The sequence below is a fragment of the Rhipicephalus sanguineus genome, chromosome 5 (assembly GCF_013339695.2).
Source record: "Rhipicephalus sanguineus isolate Rsan-2018 chromosome 5, BIME_Rsan_1.4, whole genome shotgun sequence".
NCBI lineage: Eukaryota > Metazoa > Arthropoda > Arachnida > Ixodida > Ixodidae > Rhipicephalus > Rhipicephalus sanguineus.
The window spans coordinates 85,550,388-85,569,594 of NC_051180.1; the positions used below are offsets into that span (position 1 = coordinate 85,550,388).

At 49.0% G+C, this 19,207-nt stretch overlaps 2 protein-coding genes, 1 long non-coding RNA gene and 1 other non-coding gene across 40 annotated transcripts in view; 2 read left to right on the top strand and 2 right to left on the bottom strand.

Annotated features, from left to right (window-relative positions):
• The window catches only part of LOC119393937 (uncharacterized), a 635,915-nt gene that overhangs the window by 369,066 nt on the left and 247,642 nt on the right, over window positions 1–19,207 (top strand). For 18 of the 37 annotated variants that reach the window (XM_049415530.1, XM_049415539.1, XM_049415538.1 and 15 more), the window contains exons 1-3: window positions 8,378–8,438; window positions 9,788–10,338; window positions 10,393–10,500. In XM_049415530.1, the coding sequence (XP_049271487.1) occupies window positions 8,393–8,438; window positions 9,788–10,338; window positions 10,393–10,500 (705 nt within the window). In that variant the 5' untranslated portion in view covers window positions 8,378–8,392. Of the gene's footprint in view, window positions 1–8,377; window positions 8,439–9,787; window positions 10,501–19,207 lie in introns of those variants that run through there. The other 19 variants (XM_049415531.1, XM_049415543.1, XM_049415556.1 and 16 more) reach the window with 19 other exon arrangements.
• On the bottom strand, window positions 1,671–5,187 carry LOC125758620 (uncharacterized). The gene is made up of 3 exons (XM_049415991.1): window positions 5,165–5,187; window positions 1,970–2,621; window positions 1,671–1,928 (listed from the first exon to the last, which is right to left on the bottom strand). The coding sequence occupies exons 1-3, from the start codon at window positions 5,185–5,187 to the stop codon at window positions 1,671–1,673; spliced, it is 933 nt and encodes a 310-aa protein (XP_049271948.1).
• Window positions 10,016–10,604, bottom strand: LOC125758431 (uncharacterized). The gene is made up of 3 exons (XR_007416060.1): window positions 10,528–10,604; window positions 10,174–10,284; window positions 10,016–10,035 (listed from the first exon to the last, which is right to left on the bottom strand). It is a non-coding gene; the product is annotated as an uncharacterized LOC125758431 (long non-coding RNA).
• On the top strand, window positions 13,740–13,811 carry Trnat-ugu (transfer RNA threonine (anticodon UGU)). Its single transcript has one exon. It is a non-coding gene; the product is annotated as a tRNA-Thr (tRNA).

A 19,207-nucleotide genomic window follows, 5' to 3' on the forward strand; every position in this document is an offset into this window, starting at 1 on the left:
AGTACACGGATTTGTCTAAGCTTCGTTCTTTCGGCTCCGTGTGGCTTGGAGCGCCTTCGTCGCAAGGCGAAGTTCAGCAAATGTTCAGCAGTTCCACTTAACCAGTTTAACCTTTTTAGGCTCACCGATTCCAATCGGCTGACGAAGTTCACAATCATCCATTCTTTTATCCGAAACAAATGCTAAAACACAAGAAACAAAGCCACAAGTGCGTTCGAAGCCGCAAGCACGAAGACTAGGCAAATTCGTGTACTACCCATCATTTCCATGGTGGCTGAACGATCGCAGCGCCAGAGTTACCTCTAGGTAATTGTAGGAAACTCTATTGCATCTACCCACATACTCGGTAAGATTACTCTTGCTATAAGCATATGGAGGCACAGAGGCTTACACTGGCGTGTCGCCTGCTTTTTAATGAGCTGCGGGTGAGGTGTGGGATACAGCCTCTTGTTACCCATTGTGTGCTCCAGTATGTCGCCGTACCGTAGGAGTACAGGCTCCGGTAGCCACACCTCAGTCTCCAATCGGTGAATGTGTCCTCTAGCGAAAAAAAACCACAGAATCAAACTAAGGGAATTGCTGTATGTTACCGGCATTCTACACGGCGCAGATTACAAAAGCAGTACCCAAACAGATGAACAATAAGAACGGAAGAATTCGTGTTTCGAGGTAATATCATTATATTTCCTAAAATACACTTTCGGTCAGACTTGTAGTTGGAGCTAAAACGAAGGCTTCCCTTACGAAGCCTTTCATTACCTTACACTGACTCACTCCAAGCTCACTACAAATATATTAAAATTTAAAAGCCATTTCAGCGTATCTTACTGTCGACATAAATAAGAGCTCCGGACTCCGTTTAACGTATCCGCCCATTCGTCCTTCAATCCTTCATGTTTCACACTTATAGCAGAGATAATTCTTCATTAAGTCGTCGTCGAAAAGTCACCTCATCATTCTCAGGTTATAATATTCGTTGGGGTTGTACGGCCCAAAACCACGCTGTGATTATGAGAGACGCTGTAGTGGACGGCTCTGCAAATTTCGACCCCCTGAGGTTCTTCAACGTGCATCTAATTCTAAACAAACGTTCCTCATCACTCTCATGTTAGACCTCGTGTAATGGCGGACAAAGCGAGCCTAAACGCTGAGCAGACTAAATGCGTGATATAATTCAAACAGTCGGCGTATTTCACATGCACATTCGAGAAGTTCTTCACTTCCACAGAGGCAGCTGAACGTTCATGACTCGATACACGTGTGGCACCATGCTGTTTTTTTTATTTCTCACCCGACGCTTCATGCATGCCAGTGCCCGATATGCGACGTTCCCGACACACTGGCACACCTAATACTCGAGTGCCCGTGGCGCCACCAAGATGGTGGTGGTGGTGGTGGTAGTGGTTCGTAAGGAAAAGGAAAAAGGCACCTGATTTCTGCAGCCCAATAGGGAGCACGGCGCAGTGCCTTAGGGGGTAGGGGGATGGGGGAGAAAAAGAAGAGAAAAAGAGGAAAAAGAGGAAAGGGGTCAGTGCGCAGCAGGCGCGGCGCGGCAAGGTTGGCGCAGAACTGAGGCTGTAGCGGTTGAGTGCCGCAGCCGAGGTTGTAGTCCGCCGCAGCAGACGGTGCCGGGCTTCCTCAGGAGGATGTCCCGACGGGTAGGGGCGAGTCTACTCGCTCCTGGGGGCACCGGGCCGCGCGCCGATCGCCTGGAGGCAGGTGGCTCGCAGCGGGTGCTCCTCTGGAAGGAATTGTATCACAGCCTGCAGGGCGGCCAGCAGGTTTGTGATGAGGGTGTCCCGCGGGTCCTCTGCAGGCGCAGCGGGTGGAGCAGCAGGCAGGCTCGACCTGGGGGAGCTCGCCGTTGGCAGGAGGGATCGGCGCGGCGCAGGAGAAGGGCGCTGCAGGCCGGGATCCATGGTGTTGCCCTTGAGAAGTTTGTTATTAACCGCAGCAGCATGGAGCGCACCTCACGGGACTCCTCACGTACTGCGGCCTTGACCGCCCTTCTCGAGAGCGGCGCTGGAGAGACGGCCATGAACGTGGCCACTCTCCTTTCCTCTTGCCAGCGAGGACAGGTGGGGGTGTCAGCTGCATGGGCCCCGCCGCAGTTGATGCAGCGGGGCTTGCAGCTCTCCGCCTGCAGGTGTTGGCGGCCGCAGCGGATGCACGCTCCCTTGCGCTGACATGCCTCGGCAACGTGGCCGAAGCGGCCGCACTGCTGGCACTGGCGTGGTCGCGGTCTCACGGGTCGCACACGCAACTGCAGGCCAAGCAGCACGACTCGTTCAGGTGGGAGCGGATCGGCGAATCGTAGCTTCACCGAGGCTCCCTCCCTCGTTGCCGAGAGCACTGGGACCGCCGATGTGATGCCCGCGAGCAGCTCCGCGTTCGTCAGGTCACCGTCCACGCCGTAGACGAAGCCGGTGCTGGAGCGACGATCCGCGGGCTCCCTGACAGTGACAGGGACGCCGCCGAGCTCCCTGATAGCGAGGAGCTCCGACAAACACGTCGGCGTCGACGCGTCCGCAGCCACGATGTTTCGGCGGTGGTTGACACGCACCGCCAACACACCGGGCCGCTTAGCGAGCGCTGCCGCGAGTGTCAGGCGTGGCGACCCGCTGAAAGAACCGCCAGGGGCTGAGGGATAACAAGCCCGTAACGACCGCACGCATCAACCTCCTCGCCGAAACGTGGGAGGCCAAGATTTCCGCACGGGACGACCAACGAGGACTCGTCGCCAGGGCCCGGAAGGCGATCGCGGCCAGAGGATTCCTGGACTAAGGGACCCTCCCACCTAGGGTGACCCCGAGCTTACGAGCTCGGGAACACTGTTTCGGCAAATTAAAAGTTTATTTCATCATCACACTCGCTTGCATCCGATGTCGATCTCTTCACTACTCTGTAGCAAAAACAATGAAAGACACTTTGTAATTCGAAGGTGTTTTCGGCGAAAGGCTGTGACCATTCGACTCCGCCGACGGACGCTGCCGCTGGACGCCGCCGCCGCGTTGCGCAACGTACGTTGGAAGGAGCAACGCGCAACTGTTGCTATGAGCCGCTGTGCCCTCACGTGATTGCTGAGAGAGTGTGAGGGGGAGAGGCCACAAACACGGCCGCTACATAAAAAAAACAGGTGCGGCCTGCTGCGTGGCGCCGAAACGGCGTCCGGGGCCTAGTTCTTGCGCCCGCACTGGCGCCACCACACTGGTACAGCTGTTCACGGAGAAGCGCTTCGACAGCCGCGTTTGTACGCCCGAAACTTACTCCAATCAGGCCGTAGATAACGCGTTTTATAGGTGCACATTACACGTTGAATATTGAAGTCGTTATTAGAACTGCCGATTACCCCACATATGTGAAAAGTTTGCCCTAGGAGTACCAGTGTTTTGTAGAGTGGGCCTCAATACTCTCCACGAATGCTGCCCGTTTGACTCACCTGAAATGAAAAGTGTCACTCAATCACTGATCCCGTTAATTGGGAGGCATTCGCCGGCCAGATTCCAAGGGCTGACTTATTGGTCCACCGAAACGCACCACGAAATCACACACAATTTAAACGTAGGTCCTGTTAGTGCGCCAACAAATGCCGGTTGTGGTCCAAAGCAAGAATTAGAAGCAAGAGTTGACAACACAAACAAAATATATTCTCAGTTGAGGCAGTACAAACATCACGCAAACATCCACACTCGGCAGGTATCAATTACAACTCACAACATCGCTTAGTGGTGTTTAAAACAACGGGAACAAACTTACCGTGCTACGAATGCACTCTCATCCATTAGAAACTATCCAAGAACACTTAAAGGCCTTGAATATTCACCAAACGTGTGCAGCCCACAATTCTTCGAACGTTTCTGGAATATTTCTCTTCCAGGAAGCACTCGAACGAACTCCAGCTCTGGTCACCGTCATTCGGCGACACTCTTCTAAACAGTGCTTCCACGGTGTCATCACTAGATCATCCAAGATCGACTGAACGCACTACACGACTCACACGAACAACATAACTTCTTCGCCGACTTCACCATACCGTCCTACCCTCCGTCGTCTCTCGTTGGATCCTTCCCGGTTTCGCGAACATTCCAAGTGATTGTTCGGCTTGTAGCACGTTGCGCAGTGAAAGATATGGGAAAGGGATTCGTCTCGCCGGTTCGTCTGCGGAATCGGTCGGTTCCACTTTGATTTCTTGAATTCTCCCAATCTGCGCGGGTATCAGGCTGTCGCGACCGCGACGGCGTCTTCGGTGGAGAGGGTAGGGGCTCGCCCTGGGCGCCTTTTGATGTTCGTCTTTTTTTTTTTTTCGTTGCGCGCACCCACTGGGGGTAACACGGTAACAGTCGGCGCAGTGGCTTGATGCTGTCGTCAGGATGCGGCGGCGCGCGCGCCTGTTTTAGCGCTCGTTTGGGACAGAAAGAAGTGCTCTGTTAATAATATTACGCTTCCCGACACTGTAGATGGCATGGTAATACGTGGTACTTCACAGTAGCGTCTTTTCACACGTTCGAGTTGCACAGCAGCACACAACAGCTTCGCGTCATCACACCGCTAGAAAAAACCGTCCGCCACACACGCGCGCACCAAAAAACCGTACTCAGGCGCAGGAAACATTAGGCAAGCTGCTCACACGCGCGGTCACACACAAGAAAGATACGAGAAAGCACACGAAAATGCACACGAACACGCATAAATCCTGAGGCGACTACATAGTAACACGAACCGGCGTCTGCCTTGAGGACCGTTCTAGTGGCGCCTTCACCCAAAACAGCTGCCGCTCAGCCGACCCGCGCTCGCCCATTGACGGCGACGCGACGCAGCAGGCCGCACCTGTTTTTTTTTTTTTTACGTAGCACTGCACGGGCCGTGATTCTCGGCCCGGGCCCGGCCCGGGCCCGGTACTCGTTCACATTTACCCGCCCGAGCCCGGCCCGGTGACTCAAAGCGAGACCCGGGCCCGGCCCGAACCCGAAAAAAAAATTCGCCTACCCGACCCGGCCCGGCCCGACCACAGATTGGGCCCGACAGGGGCCCGAGCCAATAGGTGGTGTTGCCCGAACATAGAATCGACCGCAAGGCGTTTTAAGTGGCAGATATCTACGCATGCTTGGCGCATGCTTCGCTGGCAAGTATACGGTACTTCCTTGTAAAAAAGGGGCTGGCTCACCGTGTAAACAGTTGAGCGGGCATACTGGGTACGGTGAACGTTTGTTCGGCAGTGGTATGCTGTACCTAATTTTCTAGGAATACAATAGGGATCATCAAGAGCGTTCTGTAGCAGATATTGCAGGAAGAAAAGTGATTTGCAGCATGAGTCAGGTTTCGATAAAGCGCGCAATAAAAACAGAGGGGACAGAGAACAGAACGACATCTCCACTTGGTTTTTATTGCGCTTTCTATTTAAATTTAAATGGACACGAAAGTGAAACAATGAATCGGCTTAGATTGATAAATTGTACTCTGAGAAATCTAATGTCGTTAGTTTCACAAACACAGATGCATTAATAAAGGAGAAAATTAAGGTGAAGGTTTCATTTTTAAATTTCGCGCCAAATTCTCCACGCGTGACAACACAGATTTCAAAGCGCATTTTTCGTAATTTGGCGATTTTGGTTTGTCGAAATTTCCTGAAGCTTCGTATGTTAAGTCTATGACCCCCTCGGAAGACAATGCACTTCATTTTTACCCATTAGGAACTGAGTGGGACCTAGCAGACGCCATCAAAATCTATGACGCGTTTGATGCGGGAATTAAAAGGTGGCGTCACCAGCCGTAATTTCTTTTTGCGCGTTTCCTCGCTTCCCATGCGTCTTCTCACGGCAGACTTGGTGATTTTGGAATTCTGAAAGAGTGATTTACTAATACGACAAAAATCGTTTTCCCCTTTAGTGTCCATTTAAAGCATGCTGTAACGACAAAGCCAACCGTGCACCTTTCTGGATATGTAACACCTATCTTCATCACAGTAGCACCTTGCCATATCAAGAGAAATAGAGGAAAAAACAAAAACAAATTTATTACATTAGTTGTAAATACACTAACCTAGATAAAAATTACAACGAACCGCGCGCACCACGTGCACTTCGGAAATACGTATAAGAAGCCGAATGAAAAAAAAAGAAATTATTTGTCATAGCATTTTTTTTTCATATATCACACCATTGTTATTTTATACAGTCGATGTTTTTGTGGCACAGTGTATAGCCTTCATTTGTTCGCATGTTATTGTACAAAAAATAAAACTATAAAGCGATTCCACAATAAGCACACCGTGCGCCGTTGCATCACATGTCCTGACTTCAGATCAAGGAGGTGACCCCCCCCCCCCGCAAAAATTTCTGGCTACGCTCCTGTTCTCGACGCTTGCTCATTGGATGCATCTGATTCGAAGTAACGGGACAAAACCCGGCATAGAATTCGTCATTTTATTTTTCAAGCCAGATATTTCGTCATGGTAATATACTTTGCCTTTAAAAATGAATATACATGTTTAATGGAAACACGCAAAAGAAAGTGCGGGTGCCGACGCCACCTTGAAAATCGTACAAAAGCCGTGACTTCATAGATTCTGACGGCGTCTACTGGGATCTACGTAGTTCCTAATTGGTAAAAATTAAGTACATTGACCTCTGAGATGGCCATAGACTTAACATACCAAGTTTCAAGAGGTTTCATTGACCAATGTCCTCAAAATACGACAAATACAGTTTGAAACCCGTGACGTTACGCACGGAGATTTCGGCGCGTAATATAAAAATGAAACTCTGCCCTTGATTTTCACCTTATGATGGTGAAATTAACTACATTCGAGTTCTCAAAGTACACTTTATCAGTCTTAACCGATTCATAGTATTACTTTAGTGTCCCTTTAAGAACTGAGCAAAGTCCGAGCCCGGCCCGACCCGAGCCCGCCACCTCAAACTCGGGCCCGGCCCTAAGCCCGGAGCTTCAGACCCGAGCCCGGCCCGGGCCCGCCATGATAACTTCTTTACCCGGCCCGGCCCGGCCCACGGGCCGGGCCGGGCCCGGGTTTTCGGGTAGGCCCGAGCCCGTGCAGTGCTCTAGCTGTGGCCTCTCCCCCTCACACCCTCTCAGCAATCACGTGATTGCACAGCGGCGCATAGCAACAGTTGCGCGTTGCAGAACTCTTGAGCAACGCGGCGGCGGTATCCAGCGGCGGCGTCCATCCGTCAACAACGCACAACAGTCGCGCGTTGCTCCTTCCAACGTACGTTGCGCAACAGTTGCGCAGTGCGGCGGCGTCCGTCGGCGGAATCGCATGGCCACAGGCTTTCGCCGAACAAACTTTCAAATTTACAAAGTGTCCTTCAAATTTTTTTGTTCGTGAATACTTCACTTGACGCCTCCTTTTTTGTTTATATATGAAAAGCATGGGAAAGTAGGCTACGTTAGAGCCGCCTGTCCCATAACCATCATAGGAGTATTGAAGAAACATCGCAAGGACATCCTCCAACCTTCCTATGAACGTGACGCATGCTTCTTCAGCAATCGATTCCGCACCGACCTTCATTTGAAATTCAGCAGCGTAAAACTTTCGGCTCACTGCCCAATGAAGGCGAATCTAGGCAGCGATCTGCACGTGCAAAACGGTGACTGTAGCGCATTAACCGAAGAATATCGTATGCGAGAATAAATTTTAAGAATATACCACTGTCCAGGGTTTTGTGCAGGTAGTGCCGTACATGGTGGTCATTCTTGCATCTCAATTGCATTTCGTGCTGCTAATCGCAAGCCTCACACAGGTCGGAACGTGTTCGCCATTAACTTTCGTGAAGCATGGCAGCCAATGCGATAACATGAGACAGGCGTTGTACTATAGATGTTCTTCAAATGGCAGATTATTCTCACATAACCCGCGCTTAAATGACCTCAATAGTAAAAAGAAAAAAATATCGCAAGGAAGGAACGACGAGGTACAAGAATCGTACGGCGCGGTTTGATCTACTCTGCGCCAGGGGGCAATCTGAAAACCTGTTTTGCGCGCACATCGGTAAACCTTCGCTTGCGTCTCCTCACTACTTTTGTATTCCGTTGCTTTCGAACTAAAATTAATTATATTCTCAGCACAAATGAGGATACGCGGAGAGAGCAGCGATAGCCCGTGCCTCCTGTATGAGGATGCCAAGGCCTGGATGTGGCACTGAAGTCCCTCCTCCCTCTCGCTACAGTTATGTGTGGGTCACCATCTCCTTCTGCCCCACCTTAAGCGAGGAGGATAGAATGTTGCGGATTCCGTTTCTAACCGCTTTTGTAAAACATGAGTAAACTGCGACATATATCCTCGTTTTCTTGTTCTTTTGTTCCTCTTCAGTTTGTGACGGTCAACGCGAGAGGGCGGCGAGCGCGAGATTCGGTATAAAAAGGAGACCGAACGATGGCAAAATCAGCAGTTGGAGCTTCAGCAGCTGAAAAAGACCATGGTAAGGAGAACCAGCTCGTTTCTACTAAGAGTCTTGCACCTCTTCATGAGAGAATCTTAAAGGGGCTTTGCTAACAGCGAACCTGAAGCTGAAAGTGCGATGTAATATCTTGTAAGAGAGCCTTCTGAACAACCGCAGCTTTGTCGATCGGGTCGCAATGCTGAAGTACAGCTTTATTATACAGATGCTCCTCTCAATGAAGCTCAAAGCACTGCCACTAGCGGTTGCATTGAAGCAGTGTAGGAGAAAAGCAAGCCCAAAGGAAGCAAATGTCGATCGTTCAAGAACCGATCAAGGGCGATTAACGTCTTATGGCAGCCAAAATATACGGAATGCAATAGGTCTCTACGTGTCGACGTTTACATAAATATACAGAAGCGATGCCACATTGACTCTGCATAACTAAGAATTCAGGAGATGTTGCCCACATTCACTTGGGATTGCCAAGTGAATCACTTAGTTAGTAAATTATCTAGAGCAATAGGTACTATGCGTCGCCATTGTAACTATCTTCCTACATCCATTAATATGATGTTATATAATTCAATGTTTCTTTCCCTAGTTCAATACGGAATTCTAGTCTGGGGGACGACTTCAGCTGAGAACATTCGCAAGCTGACGGTATTACAAAAAAGAGCAATACGCCTTGTCTCCAGGGTGCCATATCTTTGGCATAGTGCTCCTTTGTTTACAAAGCTTAGAACTATAAAAATTGAATCTTTGTACACATATAGGCTTTGCCGCATGTATAGAATGGAAAAAAGTAAGAATGATAACGCTTTAACAAAATTGGCATCCTTACAGCAACATAATTCTTTTTATAAATTTCGTTATTTAGAACCTTGGATCGTTAACAAAAACAGAACTAAATACGGTGACCAAATGCTACAGTTTTGTTTACCTGCTGCTCTAAATCAATTATACAAAGAGAATGGTCTCAGTGTATCAACTCTGTCGTTAAAAAGGCTACGCGATGTATTTATGTGATTGCTTGTGCTGCCATGGGTCCATTTGTTTGTCTTTTTATATGCCTTTAACACTTCGCCTAATTTCTTTCCCTTGTTTTCATATGTTTCCACAATAACCTTGTTTATTTATTTCCGACCGTGGATGTTTATTGTTTTTCTGTTTTAGTTAGTCCATTGATTATGTATATCGTGTGTTCGACCGCTGTGAAGCCGCCCAGTGTATGAGGTGGCCAGGTTCCCCTCAAGCTGCTCAATGCAGCTTTTTGCCTGGTCATCCTCGCAACCTTGTTGTTGTTGTGAATAAACAATTCAATTAAGGCAGTATCTAGTTCCGGTCCATGAGTGTGATGTTTAAACCTCAACATTGTATTCTTTCTCCAGATCCGTGCCTGCATTGTCCTGGCTCTGGCCACCAGCGCCTTCGCTGGCTACACCGGCGGCTTCGGCTACGGCCTTGGCCTGTCCCACTACGGCCTTGCCCACGGCATCGGCTACTCTGGTCTTGGTCTCGGCTACAGCTACGCCCCAGCCGCCAGCTACGCCGTCGCTGCCCCAGCTGTTGCCCGCACCGTGTCCACCTACCACGCTGCTCCAGCCGTGACCGCCGTTCACGCTGCCCCAGTCGCCACCTACGCTGCTGCCCCAGCTGTGGCCACCACTGTTGCCCACGCCGCTCCAGTCGCCACCTACACCGCTGCTCCAGCCGTGACCACTGTTGCCCACGCCGCTCCAGTCGCCACCTACGCCGCTGCCCCAGCTGTCGCCACCTACGCTGCTGCCCCAGCTGTGGCTACCACTGTTGCCCACGCCGCCCCAGTCGCCACCTACGCTGCTGCCCCAGCTGTGACCACTGTTGCCCACGCCGCCCCAGTCGCCACCTATGCCGCTGCCCCAGCTGTGACCACTGTTGCCCACGCCGCCCCAGTCGCCACCTACGCCGCAGCCCCAGCTGTGACCACTGTTGCCCACGCCGCTCCAGTCGCCACCTACGCCGCTGCCCCAGCTGTGACCACTGTTGCCCACGCCGCTCCAGTCGCCACCTACGCCGCTGCCCCAGCTGTGACCACTGTTGCCCACGCCGCTCCAGTCGCCACCTACGCCGTTGCCCCAGCTGTCGCCACCTACGCCGCTGCTCCAGTCGCCACTGTTGCCCACGCCGCCCCAGCTGTGACCACCACCACCGTCCACCACGCTGCCCCAGTCGCCACCGCTGTTGCTACCCCAGCCATCGCTTCATACCACGCCGCTCCAGTCTACGGCTACGGTGTTGGCACCCTCGGCTATGGCGCCGGCCACTACGGTTTTGGCCACGGTCTCCTCGGCTACGGCCTGAATTACGGCTATGGTCTCGGCAGCGCCTACGACTACACCGCTCTCCTCCGCAGGAAGAAGTGTAAGTACTTTACACACATTACACTGTGTTCCTTCAAACAGATGGATATTCATGCAAAAGATCAGAGCTTCTGCTCAATGGAAAGAAAAGAAAGTAACGGGCTCATGTTGTTGTGCCATAAGTTAGTCTTTCTTTGCTTCGCCAAATATATATTTTCTGCTTTTCTTACTACGTAAAATGTTCAACATTCAACTACTCAAAATGCAACTTTCTGAGGTTCATTTGGTAGCAGCGGTAACACTATGCTGCGTAACCAGGAAATGGCCAAAAATAAGCTAAAAATCAGTCACTTGAACGATATTATATTGAGTGTGATACCACGAGAAGAGTGTACTAATCCACGTTGTTTTGTTTCTTTCCAGAAATCTCCTTTTTGGAAGCAACATAGTCATCATCGAAAGTTAGTTGATTTAACAAATTTAGGCACCGTCTGCTTTTGTACCCTATCATCATGGCACAAGAGAAAGACGAGAATAAATTTAACCAATTTTGAATTTGCACTACTGTCTACCGTCTTTCTTTTATTGGCATAACCACTTAGCTATAGTTTCGTTGCTTTACTGTAGCTACAGTGGTTGCTTAAAACCAGTGTTGGCGGTAATGCGTGAGAAGTAACGGTGTTACCGGTAACGCGTTACTTTTTCAGTAACTTGCTGACGTATTAGGTACTGTTTCGGAACTTTAACGGGTAACGTACTTTCGTTACCATTTTTAGGTAACGTGAGGTCTCACGTTACTCGTTAATTTTCATTCCAATTATCGTCGCAGTCTTACACAAAATTAATTCGTCTTGTAAGAGCGCCTTTCTCCGAGCTCAACCCGACGTTATATTGTGTCTCTCTCTTTTTGTCCGCACTCTCATTTTCCTTCACTTATTTTGTCGCTGTGGCAGACTGCTGTCGGCTCACCAAGAGTTGACAAAGCGAACCCGCACGGGGTCCTTTTTTGTGCGAGGGAAATTGCAATGGGGAGCAAATTGCCGAAATTATTAAAGGGATCTGCTATTACTATCGAGTTTCAGTTTGTCGTTGATTGGCTACCGTATTTCAAGTTGTCGTTGATTGTCGGTGAAGTGAAGCGAAATGCAGTCCTCGTAACTGTCAAAAGTGAGCTCTCGAGATTTTCTTGGCTTATGGACATCAAAGCTCGTTGTGAGCTCCAACACAACGGAGGATGACTTCTTCGGAAATGCCTTCTCGACATCATCCCCATCTGAAGACGAGAGACTGTCTCAGTACCTTTGGTTCCGCATGACATTGCGTTGAGCGTGCTCAAGGAAAACTTTCCGCGCGTTCACCAGCTCTTGTGACAGTGATTACACGCGTACCATATAGCGCGTCCGTCGAACTCCTATTAGCTTAGGTGCGGGACGTATTCGCTAAGAAGCGAGTAAAGCTGTCCGGTGACAGCTGTGAAATGCAGCTGTTGCTTACATTCAGCACTTAGTAGTTACATTAGGAAGTTTACCCTGCAATATTTGTTCATAAATTCAGAATTCAAAATTAGTTTCACTTCTTGCTTTCTGGAACTGCGACTACGTTTCTGGTTATTGAATTCGGGCGAGCGAAGCTAACGCTGAACGACTTCACATACACAGACGCCATATTTGCGGTAATAATACAAGGTAAGTTGAAAAACAAAAATGTCCACGCGCGCGAATACTTCTCCCTAGAGTTATGCCACTTAAGCATTTCTTTACTGTTAAAAAATTTGCGCATTTATTTTGTAAGTAAAAGCACACCGTCATAATTACTGCAGAGTTGTTCAATGACGTTGCCTTTGCGGAGAACGTTGACCACGAAATCGATCACTTTTACTTTATTGTCCCACTGCGAAAAAAATGGCTTAACCATGTGCCACAGAGTCAGAAGCCAATATTAATGAGAACTAACAGACAATAATGACAAGGAAAACATAGGAGGTGTTATTTGTAGTAATCAAGATATAAATGTGAAGAAAGTAAAGTGGACGAGGATAACCTGCCGCCGGCAGGTTATCTTTCGTCCACTTGCTTTTCTTGGCATTATTGTCCATGCTTTCTTTGGTATTATTGTCTGTTAGTTCACATTAATATTGTGTCTAACAAAGAAAAAACGAGCCCCAAGAGTCACCTTCTTTCCTTCATTCATAGCAAGGGTCTCGTTCTGGCAGACTTGATGCCTTCAGGTAGTATGCGAGGGATTTTAACGCGACAGCGTTAAAGAGCTCGTATCGCAGAAATTCCGTCGGTCGGTGTCGGCACCGTTGGTTGTGAGCGAAAAATCATCATCTTGTCCGTGACCGAAAAAATCGAAAAAGCTGCAAATAAAATTAATAAAAATGTTGGGTCCGAGTGAGAATCGAACCCAGGCCGTCTGCGTGTCAGGCAGGTGTTCTACCACACAGCCACGCCTCTGCTTAGAGCTGCGCTGAAAGTAACTTTCACGCTTCCCAAAAATACGCGTCCTGTATACAGGTGTCACAGTACGAGATGTAATATCGCAGTAATATTGCGTGGTACAAGCGTACATTGCCATCGGGCATCACACCATGTCAATATCATAACGACTTGGTGGTTTAAAGACAGCCATCCATTACAGAAGGCACACGCATTACTGCGCGTATTACCTTAAGACCACGTAGTGGGTGCATCGCAACTTCGAAAACGTTTCTCGCGCATAATTGCCCTGGTTTAAGGCATGCTACCCATTACATGAGGCACACACCTCAGTGCGCGCATTCTGTTAAACACTCGTAGTGTTCAAAGTGCGCACTAGGGGCAGGATATCGCTATCGCGTTTTGGTCAGCTGCCAGCTAGTAAAAAGATTACGCGCTACGTGACGCTAACAGACAGAAAAAGAGTGTTCCACACTCGCCGCCATGGCTGCGATGGGTGCTGACTAACACCCCTAGCTTTAAAATACACATATATACCCCGTAAAGTGGACGGGGGGATGACCGCCGCCGTAGCTCAGTGGTAGAGCATCGGACGTGTTATTAGAAGGTCGCAGGTTCGGCCCCTGCCGGCGGCAGGTTATCTTTTAGTTCACTTTACTTTCTTCGCATTTATATCTTAATTACTACAAATAACACCTCACACGCTTTCCTTGGCATTATTGTCTGTTAGTTCTCATTAATATTGCGTCTAACAAAGAAAAAGGAGCCCTTAAAAGTCATCTTCTTTCCTAGAGTCAGAAGCCGTCACATGTAACTATACAGGCAACTTTAGGCTAGTACTGCCAATGTACAGCGGCATTTGTGCAAGTCATTCTCGATGTTGTTGTTTCGGCTAGAACTTTTATGTGAAATATAAATATGAGCTTTATAAAGTTGCTATTGTACGTTCCGGCCTGCGAAGGTGCGCTGAGTACGATTTCTGACCATGGAGTAACGGGCAGAAGCAACGTCCGTAACTTTTTTTTCAGAAACGGTTAACGCGTTAACTTTTTTATGGGTAACGTAGGGCGGGGAACACGCTCCTTTTTCTTTAGCGTAACGAGTAACGTACTGGTTACTTTTTTTCGTTCGATAACGCATACAACGCTGCTTAAACGACAATGACACATTTGAATTCTCGCTTTAACTAAGCTGAGTGCTCTAGAACATTGTTGCGGGTATCTCTCGAGTTTGCATCAACCCGTAACATCAACCTAATATTGCCATCAAAAGCCTGGTACATCCAAAGGTTTCAGACGTTATGACATTTCTTGGCTAAGAACGAGGATGGCGGGTTCGATTACCTACTGGACATCGACGATGTGAGTTTAAAAAAAACGATTTGCTACTTGGACCTCAACAGTAGAGCCTTACAGATCGAAACAATTTTGTAGCTCTGTCGGTATATGCATAGTATGAGAAGGGTAACAGTAAACACGACCGCTCCTTAATATTAACCATAGACACGCAAGTTTTAGTTAAAAGTAAGCAGACGTAAAGATGTAAGGCTTAGTATCCTGATTCAGAAACAACCAATACTCTGTGTCGACAAGACATTGCGTTATCACTGAACAACGCGAACTCTTACATGCTTACGTAAATTCCTTACAGTCAACGGATAAGTTCATTGTCAATGAACAATTATAAAAGCGGTCTCCTGATATATCTCTCGTGACACGGCTTTCGTGGCAGCTCCATAATGATTTCTGCACTAAAAGCGAGTTCCACCTTCTCGCGTTGTTCATCTGTATGGGCGGGGATTAGCTAATGTTCTCATCCGATGGTTTGATTCCTTTTCGCGTTTGTCATTGGTTCAGCTACGTTTGTCCTACGCTATCACCATGATCGACCAATCAAGAGCGATGCAGGATAAGGAAGGGTGAGCAAAACTTTAATATAACTCAAAGTGGCTTCTAGAGTTAGATTGAAGTGTCGAGTTGGGCTTGTTGGTACGTAATTCTGCCATACTGCAGCGCAAAAAACACACAACGGACGGAACACGAACGACGAAGAGGAGCGCTATCAGCGCTCGTCTTCGTCGCCTGATATAATATAAGGCCTGATATAATCCATATAGTCGGCGGTAACCACTACGGTAACCACTACGCCACGAAACGCAGTTCCTCCACGTAGCTAACGTCGAGCGTTATTCGCAATGCCCAAGACCCGCTTGTTAGCATACGAACAGATAGGACGTGCGGACGTACGGCCTGTAACCGACGCTGGGCTTAAGCCATGCTATAGGAACAGACGAACCGAGACACGAGAGACTACACGACGCTGCGGCACCTGGAGCGTCTCAGATGCAAGTGCCGGTTTATTATTAGAGCACTCGGAAGGGGACGCAGCCCAAGGTTGCCAGACAACTATGTAATGTCCGCTGCACCTCCCTTTCTTGGCGAAGATGCATTGGTCAACACTGCATCTCGAAGATCTGCTTGAACTGCTTGTCGTAAGACAGGAACTTCGTTGGACGACGTGTTCTCATAGATCTCCGAAGAGGCTGTGTGTCGGAAGCGCTTTCTGCCGGGGTGGTTGGCTCTGCTGGGTGAGTAACAGGAGCAGATGAACAGCACTGTCGTTGTAATCCTGGTCAGGCGTTTTGAGGCACTTCCGAATTACAGGGTAGCTGCACATCTCTTGTCATCCCATCATCGGGTAGGCTGCTAAAACTAAAGGCTTCCGACGTGGGGCGAAGATGCTGTCTATTTCGCCTGTATTCCTTACGGTCTTCAGTGAGTACTCTGTAGGAACGAGGTGCAACCTGGTCGAGCACCGTTGCTTTTCGTGGACCATCCCTTCTCATCCCTCAGGCGAACGATGTCACCTGGCTGAAGGCTTGAAAGCGTTCCCTTTGGTTCTTCGCGTTGAGGGCGCTTTGTGACCTTTCGGCTGCGAAGTGGATTAAAGTCGGGAAGACCAGACCTGAGGCGGCGTTTCATTAGCAGTTCACCAGGGGAGCTACCGCACTCTAAAGGACTTGTGCGATAATTTAGAAGGCCTTGATAAAGTCACCTCCTGAATGGTGGGTCTTCTTTAGGATATGTTTCACCACTTGCACGCCTTTTCCGCCGAGTCCATTTGAACGAGGAAGCGAGGACTCGACGTGATATGCTTGAAGTCATATGACGCTGCGAAGCGGGCAAACTCTCTTGATGTAAACTGTGGCCCATTGTCGCTGAGAACTTCCAGTGGTACCCCATGCCTAGCAAAAATGGACGACATTTTGTCTATAACTTCTTGTGCTGAAGTACTCTGTAACTCTTCAACCTCCGGGTAATTGGAGTACGCGTCGTAGAGCACCAGGTACATTTTACCTCCATATTGACATAGATCTGCTCCAACGCGAATCCATGGAGAATGGGGGATTTCTCTCATCAAGAACGATTCCTCAGGTTGAGCATATGCATTGATCTTGCAAGTCTCACATCTGCTGATCATGTTCTTTATGTCATGAGTCATTCCTGGCCAGAACATCAAAAGCCTCGCCTTCGCAAGCGCTTTGTTTATGCCTAAGTGGCCTTCATGCAGGCGACTCAGCATTTCTGTTCGTAATGACCGTGGTATGACCACTTTGGCTCCCTTGAATAACAGCTTTCCAATGACCGACAATTCTGAGCGGTACGCTTTGTACGGACCCGTAAGCGGTTGTTCATGCTCAGATTGAATGACTTTGATCACATCTGAGAGAATTGGATCTTTTGCTGTCTCTTCGACCAATCTCGCGCTGGTTTTATCACTGACCAGACTGGACCGGACCGATACTGCATGTACCTCCACATCGCTATCTTCGTCCTCTGCTACATGCAGTAGGGAGTTGGAGCCCTGGATAGCGCGTCTGGCAGGACTAGAAGTTTACCCGGAACATAGGCAAACTGGTACTCATATCTCATCAGTCGGAGGAACAGGCGTTGTAGTCGAGGAGGCATGTCGCCAATACATTTTCTGATATCGAAATCAACGGCTGATGATCCGTTTCTATGAGCACCTTTCGGCCATATATAAATTCGTGAAACTTTTCACAGCCGTAGACAACGCCTAACGCCTCCTTTTCAATTTGTGAGTATCGTTTTTCGCATTCGGTGAGGCGTCTGGAGCTATATGCTACTGGTCGCCAATCTAAACCATGCCTCTGGAAGAATGCTGCGCCAAGCCCGAATCCTGAGGCGTCAGTAGAGACTTTACATTCTCTTTTGGGATCGTAGACTGCAAGCACAGGTGAGCTAGTTATAGCCTCCTTTATGGCTTCTAACTCTTTTGTATGCTCGGGTCCCCATGCAAAGTCTCTATCATGCTTTAACAGTTCACGGAGAAGAGTAGTCCTGTCTGAAAGATGTGGCACGTATTTTCCGAAATAGTTAACCATGCCTAGGACGCGCTGAAGCTCTTGCTTTGTACTGGCTCAGGCATTTGCAAGACGCTGCTGATGAGTTCGGGCGATGGCTGTATGCCTTTCTCACTGATCTTATCTCCCAGAAAATTATTTCTTTCATGCCCATTTCACACTTTTCAGCGTTTAACGTGACACCATGTTTCTGAGCCGCGTCCAGCGCAGCCTCAAACGCTCTTCATGCTCTTTTTCATTCGAGCCCCATATGAGCACATCATCGACGTATACTCTGACACCCGAGAGGCCATCAAATACTTGCGACATGGCCTTTTGGTACACCTCTGGTGCAGACGCCAAACCGAATGGCATGCGAGAAATCTGAAACCGCCCGAATGGCGTGCTGAATGTACAAATGCGAGAGCTCTCTTCGTCTAACGGAATCTGATAGAAACCTGAGTGGCGTCTAATCTGAGAAGATACGCGCGCCTGTCAGCTCGGCTTCAATTTTCTTCCCGCTTCGGCATTTCGAAGTGCTCACGCTTGAGGCATTCATTAATGTTCCGTGGGTCCATACAAATTCTCAGAGCGCCACTTTTTTTCCGAACTATAACCAGGGACTCACCCATCAGTTGGTTCATCAACCCTTGCGATGATTCCTGCGTCGCTCATACGCTGCAACTCATCCTTTAGTGGTTGCTTGAGGAGTGGGGCACTCGACGCGGTGGTGTTGAATAACTGGACGCGTTCCTTGTCGAAGCACGATCTTATACGGCGTTTCGAACGCATCCCAAGCCGCGAAACAAGTTCGGGTAGTCTTTCATGACGCGTTCCCGAAGCGTCGCCTGTCCCGGTCCAGTATGAGACAGCACTGCCGATACCTCCGCGGTGCGACGCACGAGGTCAAGTCCTCAGACGCAGCAAAGTCCGAGTAGGGCACATCTTTTTAACACCACAAAAAATTTCAGGCCTCACAGTCTTGCCTTGGTAAGTAACTGGCAATCACTACTGTTCCAAGATGCTTGATGGCTTGACCGCTGTAACTGCGTAGCGTCGCCTTGCTCTCCTGTAGCTCGTACTTGTGGGCCTCCGAAATTCTTGAGCCAACGCACAGGAATTAAATTTACACTGTGATCCTGTGTCTACTTTGAGCTTCAGTTTGCTGTTGTCCATGGTTGCGTTTATAATCCATTCCGAGCTCTTGCTGGCACAAACTTGCAAGATTTCATACTGCGCGTTCGACGAGTTGCTGCGCGTCTCTTCCACATCGTCGACCATTTTCTTCGTTCTGCAGGGCCGCTGCAAAATGATTCTTCCGGCCACACTTTCTGCATCTTTGACCGTACGCCGGGCATTTTTTCGGTTCATGCCACCTCTTGCACTTGTAGCAGGCTCTTTTTTCGTTCGGCGTCTTGTCCTTGCTTGACACTTTTTCTTTACTGATGGCGTCAACAGCTTTTGTTTCCGGAGATTGCCACACTCTTTTCTGATTTGCTGCTATTTCTGTGGATTGTGCTGCTTTAATGGCACTTTCCAGCGATAGCGAGTCTTCTCTGAGTAGGCGCTCTCGAAGCTGGTCGTCAGCTGTTCCGAACACAATTTGATCCCGTATCATGAATTCCCGCAAAGATCCGAACTTGCAACTCTGTGCTTTTAACTGCAGGT

Bases quoted from the DNA above. Each gene is read 5' to 3' on its own strand.
- LOC125758620 (XM_049415991.1), bottom strand. From the start codon at position 5,187: ATGCCCGCTCAACTGTTTACACG. The intron at 2,622-5,164 runs GTGAGCCAGCCC...CGGTTCTTTCAG, and splicing joins CCCGCTCAACTGTTTACACG to CGGGTCGCCACGCCTGACAC. The intron at 1,929-1,969 runs GTGCGCTCCATG...AAACTTCTCAAG, and splicing joins TACGTGAGGAGTCCCGTGAG to GGCAACACCATGGATCCCGG.